Here is a 16,371-nt window from a genome sequence, read left to right as displayed (position 1 = left end):
ATATATATATATATATATATATATATATATATATATATATATATATATATATATATATATATATATATATATATATATATATATATATATATATACACACATTCATACATATATACATTCATTCATTTTTGACAAGACATTGATTCTGTTTGTAACAGGCTTTAAGACTGCCCTCTGTGATTAATTATATTAAATGAAAACTTTATACCTTGAACTTTTACCTTGTAGGCGCCTATACAGTTTCCTATAATATTACAAGTAAATTATTGTTGTAATCAAACAGGTTTAAAGCTGGATTATATTATCTGAACACATCACTGTGGTGGCTGGCAGAATGCTTTCCACACGTCTCCTCTACATTTTCAGTGATTGGTCGAATGATACGCACTGTTGCAGCGGAGCGCGTTCTGATTGGACAAATCTGTGCCTTATATCAACGATCCCGCCGATTTTCTAGCAGCTAATTGGACAACGGAACATAATTCTGTCTTGACATTCTTTTCCTCGCTCTGGACCCCGGAAATACCCTTTTATGGAAGGAATGCGAGACTTTTACAGACATACTATCAACTTCCGGTTGGGTGTGAGCGATTTTGCTGCTTTAAAAATATCTGGTTTAACTGCCCTGAGGATATTTGTTTTCTGTTTCCCCCGCATGTTAGTGTATTTTCCGTACAGTTAGGTAAATACTGAGCGAGTTCTTTATAGGCCTGTAATGACTGGATTTGAACCAATATTTGAGGCAAAAGTGGGAAGACTCTCCTCATAAGATTGCCTGATTCGGGTCTTGTATTTGCTATTATTTTCTTGCAGAAAATGTCAAAGTCTCTGAAGAAGATAGTGGAGGAGAGTCGGGATAAGAATATACCGGAGGTGGACATGTGTGACAGAGGAATATCAAACCTGCTGGATATTCCTGGACTTTGTGAGTCTGCAGACAGTTACTCTACTAGTTTAAAGTTTTATGTTGTGTCAATGTTAATTAAAGTGTGGGTAATTAATCTTATTTGTTTACACTGACCAGTTGGCTGTTATAGTAAATTGTCTCTATTTACAGTATATGTTTGCGGCAGAAGATTGGTGGCGTCATCACGCAATGACATCATCAACTAAACGTGTCATTTTTGTTTTGTTTTGTAGTCACTTTATCCAACATAACCCAACTGGTCCTGAGCCACAACAAGCTGAGTGGTAAGTTCTTCATATCTCAAGAGAAAAGTTTTTTTTTGCATTTATTCCTTTTAATTTCTTTATATTGCACAGATATATCTACATGCACACTCCATGCAGTATTGAATTGGTTTATTGCATTATATTTAACAATTTTACATTTTTAATAATGTTTGAGACTGCAGGTTCATGAGGATTGTTGAAAGAACTTGTTAACTCCACTAGATGGCTGTCTTGCCCTTACTGATCAGTGGTTGTTTGAGTTTATATTTTGCTCAGTTTAAGTACCGTAGTAAAAAAAGAGTGACGATTAGTAGTTAGTGACATCTGCAATCTTTGAACATTCACTTTATTTTTTCCTTTACATGTGAGTTTAAAGTTAGTCTGCATACGTTAAGAGTTATTCAGATAGTTATTATTAGGAGAAATATGTTTTTCAGTGTAGTTTGGAGCTTGTTTTCCCCTCCCACATAATCTTTTTGGGTTCATGTTAACCGCTCTGAGCCATGTTCACGCTCATCTGATTTGTACAGGAAGTGTTTGGTTGGGGATTTGTTTGTTTATGCAGGAAGCTTTTCCCTTAATCTCCATGAAGATCCCGGTGTGATAATGCACATATCTGTCAGGTAGCGTCTGTAGTAATGATCAAAGCCTTTTAATACGATTTATAAGATTTGAAGATGAGGAAATTTCTAATTCTGTTACAGATCACACCACTTGAATGTAGCTGGTTTAAACAAGAGAAAAACACCTTAATGCAGTCCAGAAGCACGAGGTCACCAGCAGAATGCTTCTATTTTGATTTCGTGCAACTACAAACAATATATTTTAATAGTTTATATTATATTATAATATATGATCTTTTTTTAACTTATTTTATTCCCCTAACGCTGATTTTTCGTTTGCCACAATTACCTCTAACTTCTTGATTTTAAATCTTTTGGAAGAAGCATTTTCTACAAAGCTATATGTATACTATAAAATAAATATGATATTTATATCATAATATTACTTTGTTATTATAGTCTTTATTAATGTTCAAAGCCTTTTAATACGATTTGAATATGAGGAAATTGTTTCTGCATCTATAGCTGATTTAAATAAAGAGGGAAAAAATGAAACTATTGATACAAAGTGGGGTCCAAAAGTCTGAAACCACAATTATTTTTGATAAATAAAAACAAATGTGAAGTTAAATATATATTAAGAAATTCATAATATTATAAAAGATATTATGTTGTTTAAACTCTAAATTTGATTGATGTGTGTAGTCATGAATATAAATCCTAAATATTTCTTCTTAATTTTAAAAATAATTAATTGGTTAAAAAAAAAAACATTATCCTTTTTCTTTTTTTAGGATTTTTTTTAACACAATTTTTTTTTTATCTGTTTGTTCATGGACTCCACTCTATAGAAGATAAGAGAGTGTATTTATTTTTCTATTTTTTGTCTATTCCTCGCCGCTCTGCATTTTCCCCTTCTCTGTTCCTCTCCGCTCTCTCATCCTGCCTGGTTAAAGAGCAGAGACAGGGAATCTGCCATCTTTTGAACTTTTCAGGGTAGTCAGGAATTACAGTGACATTTGGAAGCCTTTCATTAGTGGCTCATGAGTAAAGCAGGGCTGCTGTTCGGCCGGGGCAGGCAGCAGCTCAGGTAATGAGACAGAGAGGAGAGAGGGCCAAACCTTTCTGCTCTGTATAGCCTTATATTCTTTGTTCTATTACCATCAGCCTTTTCTGCTTGTTTTAAAGGCTCCAATAAGGCACACACACATTTAAAACAATGTTTTTACAACCAGATTTTACTGACAACTTGTGGATGCAACAACTCTGTGGTGCTTTTGAGCCCCGTCTGTGGTTTAAGATGATAAAGTGTAGATATCTGGTGGAGGCGTGTGTCTTAAGGATGGAGAAGGCAGAACTGAGATCAATCTTGTGTGTCATTTGGAGACGAGTACAGGGACCCTGACATGGGGCGAAGGGTTCAGTGTTCTGCAGTGTCTCTTGGTGCGTTTACGTTTCCGTTGAGACATTGGGAAATAAATCGTATATTTTTTTTGGGTGAAAAGGTCGAAGGATAGATGCAAAAATTGTGAATTGGATGGTCAGACTGAAACATACTCAGCAAGCAAGGACTCAACAACTTATGACTTTTTTATGTTGAAAAATTTACATTTTGAAACACTTTCACTGTTATAGCATTCAAAGTTCCATTCAAATAGTTGCATATAAATATATTATCAGACAATTAGTTGCTCATTTGAATGTACAAATTCATTTATTAATAATTAGAAACAAATTTAATAAGTAGAATTAGTAATACATTTATTTTACCATTTAATTTTACTATTAAGATTATTTACTATTAGTTTACAAATGAATTAGTTATTTGTGAATGTTTAATATAAAGTAATACCAATTTTTTTTAGCAAACACATGATCTGAAGAGTGCTGTAAGAGCATGTGCTTTCTTGTTTGTGTTTCGTTGTTGTAGTTTTGAATTGTTTGCGTGACGGCTGAATCATTTGTTCCTCCGTGTCTGGGGCGGCGCAGCTCTCGTTGATCTCTCTGGAGGTATTCGTGTCATGCTGTTTGTGTAAACCTCTCCCACCTCTCCTCCTCCGTAATGAGGGGCCATTGATCAGCCAGTAATCGGAGAGAGTGCCTGTTCGGCCCATCGATCTCTGTCGACAGCAGAAAGGGGCAGGATGGCCTTGTGGGAGGGGAGGGAGTGGTGCTGCTGATCCGTTATGCTAAGGTTTCCATCATTAAAATGTCAAATTTATCGCTGGGGGAGTGACCCATTATTGAGCCATCAAAGACGGGACGTCTATCCGCTGACTCTCATAATTAGTCGTTAAACCTCGGCAGGTCATCAGAAAACCTTCGGTCTCTGATCATCGGACCTCGTCGGGGAATGCTTTACCTTAGTGATTAGAATACAGTCAATTGAAATGTTTTGATTGATGAGACTGATGAAACCGTCAGAACTGAAGTTGTTCTCATTTATGTAGTCTTTTATTTACCCTCACTATCTTTCTCTCTCTTTTTAGCTGTGCCTCCAAACATTGCAGACCTGAAGAACTTGGAAGTTTTGAACATGTTCAATAATCAGATTGAGGAGCTTCCAACCCAGATCAGTAGCATGCAGAAACTTAAACATCTCAACCTTGGGTCAGTCTGATGTCTCATCACTTGTTTTCTCATCTCTTCTCAACATGTTTTGTCTATTTTTCCCTCCTTATTTTTATTATTTTCATAATTTGTTTAGTTTCGTCTGGTCGCTTCTTATCTCAAATTTTGTCTTTATTTTCTAGATGTCTCACGTTTTTGCTTCTCTTCTCTTCTCTTCTCTTCTCTTCTCTTCTCTTCTCTTCTCTTCTCTTCTCTTCTCTTCTCTTCTCTTCTCTTCTCTTCTCTCCTCTCCTCTCCTCTCCTCTTCTCTTCTCTTCTCTTCTCTTCTCTTCTCTTCTCTTCTCTTCTCTTCTCTTCTCTTCTCTTCTCTCCTCTTCTCTCCTCTTCTCTTCTCTTCTCTTCTCTTCTCTTCTCTTCTCTTCTCTTCTCTTCTCTTCTCTTTTTGTCTGTTCTGTTCTGTTCTTGTCTATTCTTATCTCCACTCTTGTCTTTTTTACTTGTCTCAGTTCTCTTGATGTTCTTTTTTCACTCCTTCCCTTTTTTGTTTTGTTTTATTTTGTCTGTTTAGTTCTTGTGTCGTCTTGTCTTTTTGTCACCTTTCTTCTCTTAGCGTCTCTTTGCATTTTTTCGTTTAGTTTTTTCTCTCCTCCCCCTTTCCTTCCTCTTGTTTCTTCTCTTATCTCCTCTTGTCTCCTCTTTTCTCCTCTTGTCTCCTCTTTTCTTTTCTCATCTCTTCTGATACTGTTTTGCTCTTCTTGTTGTCTTCTTTACTTTTCCCTTGTTTAGCTTTTTTGCTTCCTCTCGATTTCTCTCTTCTTTCATCTCCTCTCCTTTACCATCTTTTTTCACTTTGACAGTAGTAGCGTTGCTGTCTTCCTTTGTTCTTCTTTCTCTCTGACTCTCTTCATCCCTGGCCATAAGGTCATTCCCTGGTGTTCGGAGTCCACCTGAGCCCCACCCGAATCCCGAGGGTTCTCCTTTTCCTCCGAGGGCGGAGCATGTACAATGTCACGCAGGATTAAAGCGCGGCACAATCTGCCCCGCGTCTGACGGCGCACATTTTTATCGATTTGCTGCCAGACGCACCATTTCTACACATAATCTTGAAAACATAAGCCGGCTCGTTGTATTCCCGGCCGCTACTCCTGACTCAAATGTGCGTATGTGTGTGTGAGCATGTGGCCGCCCGGTATCCTGATCTCATTTGTCAAAACAATTCCTTTTCTCTGGTAATTGCTTCACAAACATGTGGTGGAATCAATTTGTTTATTCCTTTGAAATCCATTGGTAAAGTTTCAGAGTCTTCACGGCAAACAAGTGTCATTTGAAAGAAAGAAAAAGAAAGAGATGGAGGACAGACGCTTAAATAAGCAAGAGTTAATCAGCATCTGATTTGGGTGCCCCACTCTCTCTCTTTCTCTCTCTTGCTCTCTCTCTTGTTTTATCTGCGTCGTCGGGCACCTTGAGCACTTCTAATTTCAGATTCCATGTTCTCTGTCGGAAGTTTTCCAGCTAAAATTTAATCTGTTACCTTTCAAGGGCGATTGTGATTTTAACATTTACAGACCAGACACATTTTTAATATTGGTGAACTAGCGGAACATTAACTTTTTGTTATTTTGTTATTAATAGTGTTGTGTGAATGTCTGAGACCATATTGAAAATCTGGGATTCAAATATACAATATTGTTCAAAAGTTTGTATTCATTTTGAAAGTCTGAAGGGTGCATTTATTTGATCACAAAGACAGTAAAACAATAATATTGTGAAATAGCACTGTTTTCAGCATCACAAAATCCTTTAGAAATCACTCTAATATGTGAATTTGTTGCTATATAAACTTTAAACCTCTTATTATTATCAGTACTGAAAACAGTTGCTTTAAAATTTTGTTGATACTGACATTTTTGCAACATTCTTTTGATGACTATGAAGTTTGATGACTTTTGATGACTATGAAACATTTATTTGAAATTTTTATCTTTTTTTATCATTATAAATGTTTGTACCATAGCCTTGCTACATACAATTATTAATTTCTTTAAGAAACAAATCATTCTGACACAAAAATTATGAACAGTAGTGTAATTTTAATCCATAAATAAAAAAGTGACATAAAATGAAATAATTTTTTTTTTTAGCTTTAATGAGTGAATGAGTTTAAATCACTAAAACAAAGGGGGACAAAGCAAAGAGCAAGACATTCTTGCATTTTTTTTCAGCTCAATTTTTAACTCAAATGGTTATGCTAATAATTTGTAATTAAAATGTTGAATTAAATTAGTAAAATTCTAAATGTAAGCGCATGCTTTCACACTTCCACACTTCCACAATTGATCTTAGACTTTTGGACCCCTTTGTATTTATGTTATAAATGTGAGTAGAGCTGTTGAGCTGGGTAATAAATCTGTGCTGTGTTTGAAATATCAATCATAATCAGTGAGATGGATCTGTGCGGACTGCTTGTCTCTGTCTCATGTCTCTGAGTAAGTCTGCTATGGATTTTCAATGGGTTCCCCGTGTCAAAAATTGAGTGTGTCTGAGTTTGTGTTTGAAACTGTTGATTTGGTTAAAATGGCGTTTTATTGTTTTGTAGGATGAACAGGTTGAGCACTCTTCCGCGAGGGTTTGGATCTCTTCCGGCGCTGGAGGTTCTAGATTTGACGTACAACAACCTGAACGAGTCCTCACTGCCTGGGAATTTCTTTTACCTCAGTAAGTCTGCAGCACACACTAGGCATTACCGGTATAATCTGATATTTTTAATCATTCAAAACTAAAGACCACTTATGGAATGTTTTATGCATATTCTGTACTGATTGGCTAGCAATTTTATGGATATCAGCGTACACAGGTTTTTAATTTGAACTGAGTTAAAATTTGATTTAAAAATGGTCCTGCTTTTCCTTTAGTGACTGGAATATTTCCTTTATTACAGCATAAACTTTCTTTTTCAAATTCCTAAAACTTTTTTTTTTAATTTACAGAATTATATTGCATTACTTTTTGGGTTCAATAGGATTTTAAAAGAATACTTTTATTCATCAAAAGAGACAGTAAATACTTTTATAATGTTAAAAAAGATTTCTTTTTTTTAAATAAACGCTGTTCTTTTGAACTTCTATTCATCAAAGTATTTAAAAAAAAAATATGAATAAGTTGAACTTCCTAGTCTTTTTATTGTTTTTATTAGCATTTTGGTCTGATGAAGCAATATTTATTAGATTATTTCTGTAAAAATTTATTGATTATTAGATATATAAAAAAAAAAACGAAATGTTGACAAATAGTTTTGGAGATATTACTTTTTCCTTATTTAAATAAAAGGAAAGTAATTGCCGTTACCAAAATCTCTGTTGATTTAAACTTTTGTCGTAGTGGGTTTTGTGTCTGTGCTTGATTACTTTTTAGACAGCCTGAAATTGTGACCGCAATGTCACAAATTTTCCACTAATTTCCATTTGTTTATTGTTGTGGGATTATTGATTTCAGATTTACCCACTTAAACAAGAACGAACTGTGGTCGCTTGCATTTCAGGCGCCGGTTCTTTGCCAGAATAAACTGCAATGAGAACCAGACAACCTACTAACAATATGCAAACAAAATAAGCATTAGCTTCATCATCTTCATCATTATCATCATATTCCTCATCAGTCCAATCAGCTGGTCCCATCAGAGGACACTGATGAGTAGTGATGGGCTCTAATAACCTGTTATTTTAATGGCAGCCACATAATGAAAGCACCATCTTAACATTAATCAAGGTCTCTGATCTCTAACCACACACTCACACACATACACACCCTCCCAAACCTCCATTTATCACTGCTGTTTGGAGTGGCTGGCTGTCATATCAGCTGTGATATTGACTTCTAAAGCAAGTTGAGATGGATATGATTGGCTGTTGCTGTTTATTTAACCAATCAGAACACTGAAAGGACAGGAAGTTGGTGGGGCTTTTTAAATATCCCAGTTCCAAATGATCAAAATACATATTAGTTGTGGCCCTATTTTGAATAATTTTTTTTACATTCATTTAATTGTTTACTGCTTTAATGTGTTTGCCCATGTGTTTATCCCATGTAGTTCTCAACTATACAGTGGGAGTGTGTATTTGATGCTATTGATCTGTTCGATCTGTTGATATTGCATGTGTACTTGAGTCTAATACTGCAGCCATGCTGTATCAATCAGAGATGACCGTTTCTATTGATCAGTGTTTGCAATACTTCTCTCTCCCACACTCACACACACACATACACACACACACTCTTCTCTATCTCATTTCAGCCACCCTCCGTGCGCTCTATCTCAGTGACAACGATTTTGAGATTTTGCCCCCAGACATCGGCAAGCTGGCCAAGCTACAGATAGTGAGTAATTTATCTAAATTCCCTCTGGAATCAATTGCTTTTGTGGTGGCGCTCTGTGCCGTGTGTGTTGGATTTACTCTCCACAGCGAGTGTTCTGTATCAGATGCGATGAGAGGTGATTTAGAGGCTGATCTTCAATGCAGGGTCACGGATACATAAAACAGCTGATAATTACAACTTTGAACTTGAAAATAATATTCAACTATCTTGGTTTGGTGTTGCGTTAAAATATAGGTGTAATTACACCCGTGATTTTTAGAATGCAAGTGTAATGAGATGCTGTCAGTAACCACCGAAAGTTATTTCAACTTGCCCCACAGTCTGTAAAAGCAATCAGAAATCACATATATAGTAATGCATTTGCAATGGAAGTCTATGGGACAAGAAATTACACTAGGAAAGTATAGCAGCAAGACCAAAAAGTTGCACATCTCTGCTTTTACACCCCACAGGTTGCCATGAAGACTTCTAATGTAATGTACAGTGATTTAATGTAGATGCTGTGTTTGCTTGTTTTTAGAGTTAAAAATGTAGAGTTGAAAGTGATTTTCTATGTTTATGAAAACCATGTTGCAATATTAATTTAAAAAACACAATGAAACAATATTTGCTATACATTTAGCTTCCATTATGTGACTTTTCTGACCAAAATTGAATATTCAGTGAAATATAATTTAGGGGCTTGATTTTATCCATGTTGAATTGATAAAAGATTAAATATTTATACAATTTTGAAAATATGATTATAAGATGTATTTATTAACTTATGTTGTTTTTAGAGTCACATGAATATATAAATCATGCTCTGTTTATCACATATAAATAAATAAGACAAGGGACATAAGTAATAAGTAATAATAAGATTAGTAAGAATGTTTGAAAATAGAATTAACAGAGTGATAGGCAGAATTAATAAGTAAATAAGATTGATTATTGGATCATAGGTGAAATTTATTATAAATGTTATTATACATTTTATTATATTTAGTTATATTTTAAATATGACAAAAATTTATGAAAATTCTAAACTTATTTTTTTAGAGTCACATGCTTGAATAAATAATGCTTGATAAAGCCACAGACATGAAATGGTTGATTATTTACATTTCATGTTGTATTCAACACTTTTGACAGTTTTTCTTTCTTTTCAGTTGAGTTTGAGGGACAATGACCTCATATCTCTACCCAAAGAGATCGGAGATCTGGCTCAGCTGAAGGAACTTCACATTCAAGGGAACAGACTCACAGTTCTGCCTCCTGAACTTGGTAAGGCATGGACTTGTGCTCAACACATTCCTGGATCAACTTCATTTATATAATCCTGCCAGCCAATCAAAGCCTTGCCTTAAAACAAAAAGGCAATGATTGGTTGATAGGAATGCAAACTTTACACAGCCAGGCTCCTCGATTAACCCCCCATCCCAAATCCACACATTACACACCAGGCACAGCCTTGGACTCTAATTGGCTAAAGAATTGTCATCTCTTGTGTGATTGGCTGGAGGCTCTGGGTTGGATCACACCTCACTGACCCACAGAGTGATACTGCTGGGGTCAACCGAGGTTGAGCTCCTCTCTACCTGAGTGCCTTCACTTTAGGAAAACCTACACACACACACACACACACACACACACACACATATACTGACTGCCCTTCTGACAGTAGTTTTTCCATTCCAACAATTTAATCTATGATTCTGGTGTACCAGTATTCCAGCATTATGTCAAGATTCACCTTAAGTGTCATATAAATGTCCTTCTATACAAAATCAGTGGCCCTGCACAATGAGTCTGTGTTCATAGAGTAATTTCAGCCTGTTGCGTGAGTTCGCAAGTAATTTTATTTTTCCTATTGATTGATTTATTGATTTATTATATAAAGGAAAAATTGTATATAAATTATTGATGCTTGTATGATCATGGATTGTATACTAACAACCTAATTGCAACACTTCAAAAACTTCTCAGAACTGTTTAGCAAGCACATAGCAATGCCCTCAACCACTCACTAGCACTGTGACAGAGTTTTGCATGGGCGAACAGCGCTCATATTGTTTTCAAATTTTAGTTTCATGAGTTATGTAGTGTTTTAGCAATTGCCAGTTGTTTACTTGCGCTCTAGGTGTGTGTGAACGCTCTGGTCAGCAGGTCTCTGTCCTGTGCACTCTGTGGGGGAGACTCTTCCTGTGTGTAGCTTATTAGGACCCCTCTGTCATGTCCCTGTAATCCCACTCCACAGACCGACCTCGTTAAGACCACCGCTGCCGTGTGTATGTGTGAGAGAGAAGATCCAGGCTAACAAGGAGCAACCAAGCGCACATGCCAAAAGCAGGAAGGGAAAAGGAGAGGAGGAAAAAAAGAGAAGGATGTGAACGAGAGTGTGCAAAGAGGACAGATAGACAGTCTTTACCATTCAGAATTTCTCATGTGTAAAGCTGATGCTTTAAACTGTTATATGAAAAGAGGAAGAGGACGGTGGAAACCAAAGCAAGAAGACGTCTGGTCGAGCACTGAGATCTGAAATAGTTGTCGATTTAGGTCTGTCGTCTAGGTATTGTAGATTCAGGGCTGATTTACACTAGTGGTCATGTCTGACTGCGTTTGTGAGGTGTGTCATTGTGTGCCGGGGTCCAGGTTTAATTTCACCCTCTCATGACAGGCCGCTCAACACTTGCTAATCAGGAACTATTTAATTAGCCCCCTTGTGAGCTGAGATGAGCCACATTAGCACTTTGACCTGTACTGTTTCATCTGCACACTGTGAACTGCTTCTCCTTTGGTCTTGTGTCATTATGCATCATCTCTTCTCGTCTCGTCTTGTCTCTTTTCTTCTTTCGTCTCTTCTCTTTATGTCCTCTTATTGTCTGTTCTGTTGTCTCATTTAGTTTATTTTCTAGTATCTTCTCTTTTTCATCTTGTTTCTTTTTTCTCTTGTCTCATGTGACTCTTCCCTTTTATTGCATTTCTTTTGTCTCAGCTTTTCTCATCTTTTCTCTCGCAAGTGAATTTTCTTTACTCTTCTTTCAATTCTTCTTGTTTTGTCATTTTATTCTAATTTATCTAATTTCATCTCATTGGGTTTCTTTTCTCTTGTTTAATTTTCTCTAATATCATCTGGTCTCTTCAAGACTCATCTCATCTGGTCTCTTCTGTTTTCTTATGTCTTGTTTTTTATTTTGTCTCTTTTATTTCATCTAATCTGGTCTCTTATCTCATGTCTTATTTATGTTTCGTCTTATTTCTTCTCATCTCATATGGTCTCTTCTCTCTTGTTTATTTGATTTTTGTATTTAGTCTCTTCTCTTTTTTCTCGTTTATTTATGTTTTGTCTCATTTTATCTCATTTTATTTAATCTGGTCTCTTCAGTTCTCATCTCATGTAGTTTCTACTAGTTTCTTGTTTTGTCATGTTTGTTTTCTCTCATTTGATTTTCCATGTCATAGATCTTTTCTCATCTCGTTTGTCTTTTCTCGTGACTTCTTTTTATTTTGTCTGATCTGGTCTCTTCTCAGTCTTTTTTCTTGACTCTGATTTTCTTGATTCTCATAATCTCTTCTCTTTGCTCCTTTCGTCTCCCCTCCTCTCCTTATCTGATCTTACTTGCTCCATCCTTCCCTTTATGTAAATCTCAGATTCTCCTCTCTCTTTATGTCTATAGGTAACCTGGACCTGACAGGCCCAAAACAGGTGTTTAAGGCTGAGAATAACTCCTGGGTGACTCCCATCGCAGACCAGTTCCAGTTGGGTGTCTCTCATGTCTTTGAGTACATCCGCTCGGAGACATACAAGTAGTAAGTGAATCTCTCTATCTCTGCTGTTAAATGCCCAGAAGCATGTGCTGTAAATCTGAATGACACAGATATCAGCTCAGTAGTGAGGATACAGGCTGCTTACACAAATGTTGCTGGTTTGATCCCTAGTAGCAGTGCTCATCTCCTCTACCTCCAGTTACACAAACTCTTGAACACTGGCATCAGTCACTAAAGAATCATTGGGGTGTTTGCTTGACGTATTGTCCAGCCAGTGGGCAGCCCTCCTCAGACCATGATGGATCGGATGCTATGACTTCAGCCTTTAAAACACTACGCTAGTCGCAGAACTCAGATTAGATAAAATGCATATAAGAAGCTGTGGATCCAGGCACCCTCCCTGGGTCTTTAACTAAGAGAAACGTCCTGAAATGTCTTGCTAAATACAAGGTATAAATTTAGTCCCTCTATACAGGCCAGTTTTATTGTGGCACATATTTTTCTGGAACAACCCTTAGGATGGTGATGAAAGAGAGGAAAGGTGCAGTTCTCTTATTATTTCAGGATCTGATGATTTAATGCACAATCAAACTAATTAAAATGAAAGCTGGAGGCGTTACCCTGAAAGTCTTGTTGCTCTCTCTCTCTCCTTTACTTTATCTCTTGCTTTCTCCTTACATGCTATAAAATGTCCTGCAGAAAATATTTTATTTGCATTAATTTAAACTCTGACTTTTTTTGCATCGGGTGTCAATAGCACCGACCACACGGTCCTTTTGCTCACCAATAATAAAGCAGTGGGAATAAAAAGCAAAATTTTTGTGATTTGGATGTGTAAAAATAGCATGAAGTATAAAGCATGTGATTTGGTGTTTTTACACATGGGACCTAAGTTTGTGACTTTTCGCATCTTACTATTATCTCAATTGTTCTCACCATCATTATGTGTCTCAATTTTTATAGTTTCTTTAAAAAAAAAAAAAAATCAACATAGAATCATGGAAACAGTGTAACCTCTATTTACTATTTTAACAGTATATGTTATTATAATAATTTTATTGTTTTATCTTATTTATAGTTGTATTTTTAATGTTATATATAATGTATTATAATGTTCTACATGTTATATCATATACTAGTATAAGTTTTTAGAATATTTATATTGTTTTAATGTATTTATATTTTTATTTATAAAATTTGTTGAATGATTTAATATACTGCATAGTTGCACTAAACATAGTATAGATTATAGCAACATATAGTAAATATATATTGCAGCTTTATAATGTGTGTGTGTGTGTGTGTATATATATATATATTATATATATATATTAATAGCATAAACAAGTAGCAACATGGTACAAAAGATGTACTTTAACAACATATAAAATATTAAAATTCATATAATATATAAATTAAATATATAATATAGCAACATTGTACTCGATATATATATACTGTATATATATAAAAAATATATTAGAACAATATAAATTTAGTAAGAGAACTAGTAGCCTATATAATATAAAATATATAATGTTATCATAATATATTAATTATATAAAAAATATAATGCATTTAGTATATTATATTATAAATAGTTGTACTATGTGTGATATAGTATAAATGCTTCTATTTTATACACTAGTATGTTATTACCGCATTTTAATACTACTTCAATAATATGGCTGAAATCTGACAAAAACCTGACGTAATCCTTTTGACCTAGGGGAAGGAAGATTCCAGACTAATTGTAGTATATGTTTCACGGCCCTGTTCCACTTACCAATCCCCCTGAACAGAAGGCAAATCCTCCTCTGTTTGATCATTTAGCTGCTTGCTGTGCCGCTGTCTGGAGAGGACCGCCGTAACCCACTTACCGGAACTGATCTTCCCCTATGGGCACAGTCAGAACCACCGCGCATCTCAGTGTGTGCTGACACCGTGACCATGTGTGTGTGTGTGTGCACGTCTGTGTGGTGCGTAATAATCAGATACTGCTGCTTGAAACGTTTTGAATTATTTCGATATGTTGACTGCGTATCATCCGTTCCAATGCTCTTGTGTTTTGCCGAACTCAAAAGTTAGTCTGCGCATCGGATACTTCCTATACACTGCTTTGTATCGAATTAAAGTCCACAAGGTTTGAAGGTTACTTCGCTGAGAGCTGACATTGCATATTCAGTCTGATAAATGGGAATGTTTGACTGAATCAATGGCATTTTAAGCTGTCATCCATTTTGTGTCAGGCAGTCGTCAAAACTGCCGTATGTGTTAGATTTTTGAGTACAATATCTGAGTCTAAGCAGTTCTGACCACCATTTATCTTTCCGTAGTTGTTTCGTACTTCTTGTGACATTTAGTCAGAATTGCTCCTCAAGTTTTAGGAGGGATATCTCAGTCCAGTGACTCAGAAGTAGCCTTGTGGTGAAAAGTAGTCTAGTCTGGTTATCCGAAGGCTGCAGGTTCAAACCCCAAAAAGGCTGATTTATCTATAATCATGTTTACTTACCATGTGTGGTTCCTCATTGAAAACCAATCTTGGAGGTTTTACTAAAGTCAAGAAAATCATTAAAAACTTATTTTACTTCTGTAATATGAATTACTTATGAGGAAAACATGTCTCACAAGGTTTTATCCATTGGGATTAATTGTCCTGTAAAAACTAGACAGTTTACATGTCAATGATAACACCATTCTTCTTTCTTAAATCTGTCTTTATTTGCTATTATTATTGCTGTAGTTATTATAAATTAATAGAGTTCCTATTGGTAAAAAAATAGTTATTTACTAGTATTCCAGAAAAATGCATTAAAGGGTAATTGGGGTAAAAAAAATGTCTTGCCAGGTTGACTTAAAGGCTGGTCATTGCTTTTGTTTATTGACATTCTGAGCAGAAATGTATTTTTGGACTAGAATAAGACATAAGTTGGGGATTTTGACAATGAATGAAAGCGCACACACAGTAAGTCAGTCTATAGTCTCCTGTGCTCATCTATAACGTCAAAGCAATGCTTGTGTGTTTGTTCCTCTGTTTGTTTATGTGCCTGCGAATGCACGCAAGAGAGACAAGTAGGTTGTCTCAAATTAGACAAGCCTTAACGGTGTGTAATTCTCAGTAGATGTGTGTCCACAGTTCAACGGTTTCATTTTCACCTGCCTAAATGTCCTTCAGCTTAGAAATCACAAGACTCACACCTCTCTCCCTCTCGCTCTCTCTTCCTTTCACTATTCCTCCCCTCAAACAGTTTTCACTCCTGATGGACATTTTCTCATTTAAGTTCACTGATCCAGCGTTTCCAAATACCAGAACGTTAAAACGGCACAAGATTTTTTAATTTTTAATCGGCAGGGTTATACCATTATAACTGGGCATACTCTGTCTGTTTTAAGTGGGGGTGCACAATATATCGATAGTGTGTGTGTGTGTGTGTGTGTGTGATATAGAAATAAAGTCAGAATTTGCAAGATATAATCTCAGAATTCTGACTTTTTTCTAAGAATTTTTAGTTTATATCTCGCCATTGTGACTTTATTACACACAATTGCGAGTTTTTGAGATAAAAAGTTGCAATTCTGAGAAGTCTCCCCCCCCCCAGAGTTTATAGTACAGTATATCTCACAATTCTGAGGGAAAAAAAGTCAGAATTGTGGGATATAAACTTGCAATTCTGAGTAAATAAAAATAGGCAGAATTGCAAGACACAAACTCGCATTTTCAAGGAAAATATCTCGCAATTGTGAATTTATATCCTGCAATTCTGACCTTCTATCTCACTATTCTGTATACTTCATAACTCTAAATTGTGAGTTTGTATCAGGGATGGGCGATATGGGCTTAAAAATGTATCACAATATTTCTGGTATTTATTGCGATAACGATATCAACGACGATAATTCAGGGAATCCTGAATGTTTCTTTAGAGAAAGGTTTCCTATT

At 35.7% G+C, this 16,371-nt stretch overlaps 1 protein-coding gene across 2 annotated transcripts in view; it reads left to right on the top strand.

Annotated features, from left to right (window-relative positions):
- The window catches only part of rsu1 (Ras suppressor protein 1), a 35,966-nt gene that overhangs the window by 859 nt on the left and 18,736 nt on the right, over positions 1-16,371 (top strand). The window contains exons 1-8 of one of the 2 annotated variants that reach the window (XM_059524997.1): positions 531-682; positions 814-925; positions 1,141-1,191; positions 4,226-4,346; positions 6,904-7,022; positions 8,599-8,681; positions 9,833-9,947; positions 12,341-12,473. In XM_059524997.1, coding sequence (XP_059380980.1) covers positions 817-925; positions 1,141-1,191; positions 4,226-4,346; positions 6,904-7,022; positions 8,599-8,681; positions 9,833-9,947; positions 12,341-12,473 — 731 coding nt within the window. In that variant the 5' untranslated portion in view covers positions 531-682; positions 814-816. Of the gene's footprint in view, positions 1-530; positions 683-813; positions 926-1,140; positions 1,192-4,225; positions 4,347-6,903; positions 7,023-8,598; positions 8,682-9,832; positions 9,948-12,340; positions 12,474-16,371 lie in introns of those variants that run through there. The other variant, XM_059524996.1, reaches the window with a different exon arrangement.

The sequence above is a fragment of the Carassius carassius genome, chromosome 35 (assembly GCF_963082965.1).
Source record: "Carassius carassius chromosome 35, fCarCar2.1, whole genome shotgun sequence".
Lineage (NCBI taxonomy): Eukaryota > Metazoa > Chordata > Actinopteri > Cypriniformes > Cyprinidae > Carassius > Carassius carassius.
Note: the sequence above shows the minus strand (reverse complement) of the source record. Positions and strands in the feature narration are given on the sequence as shown.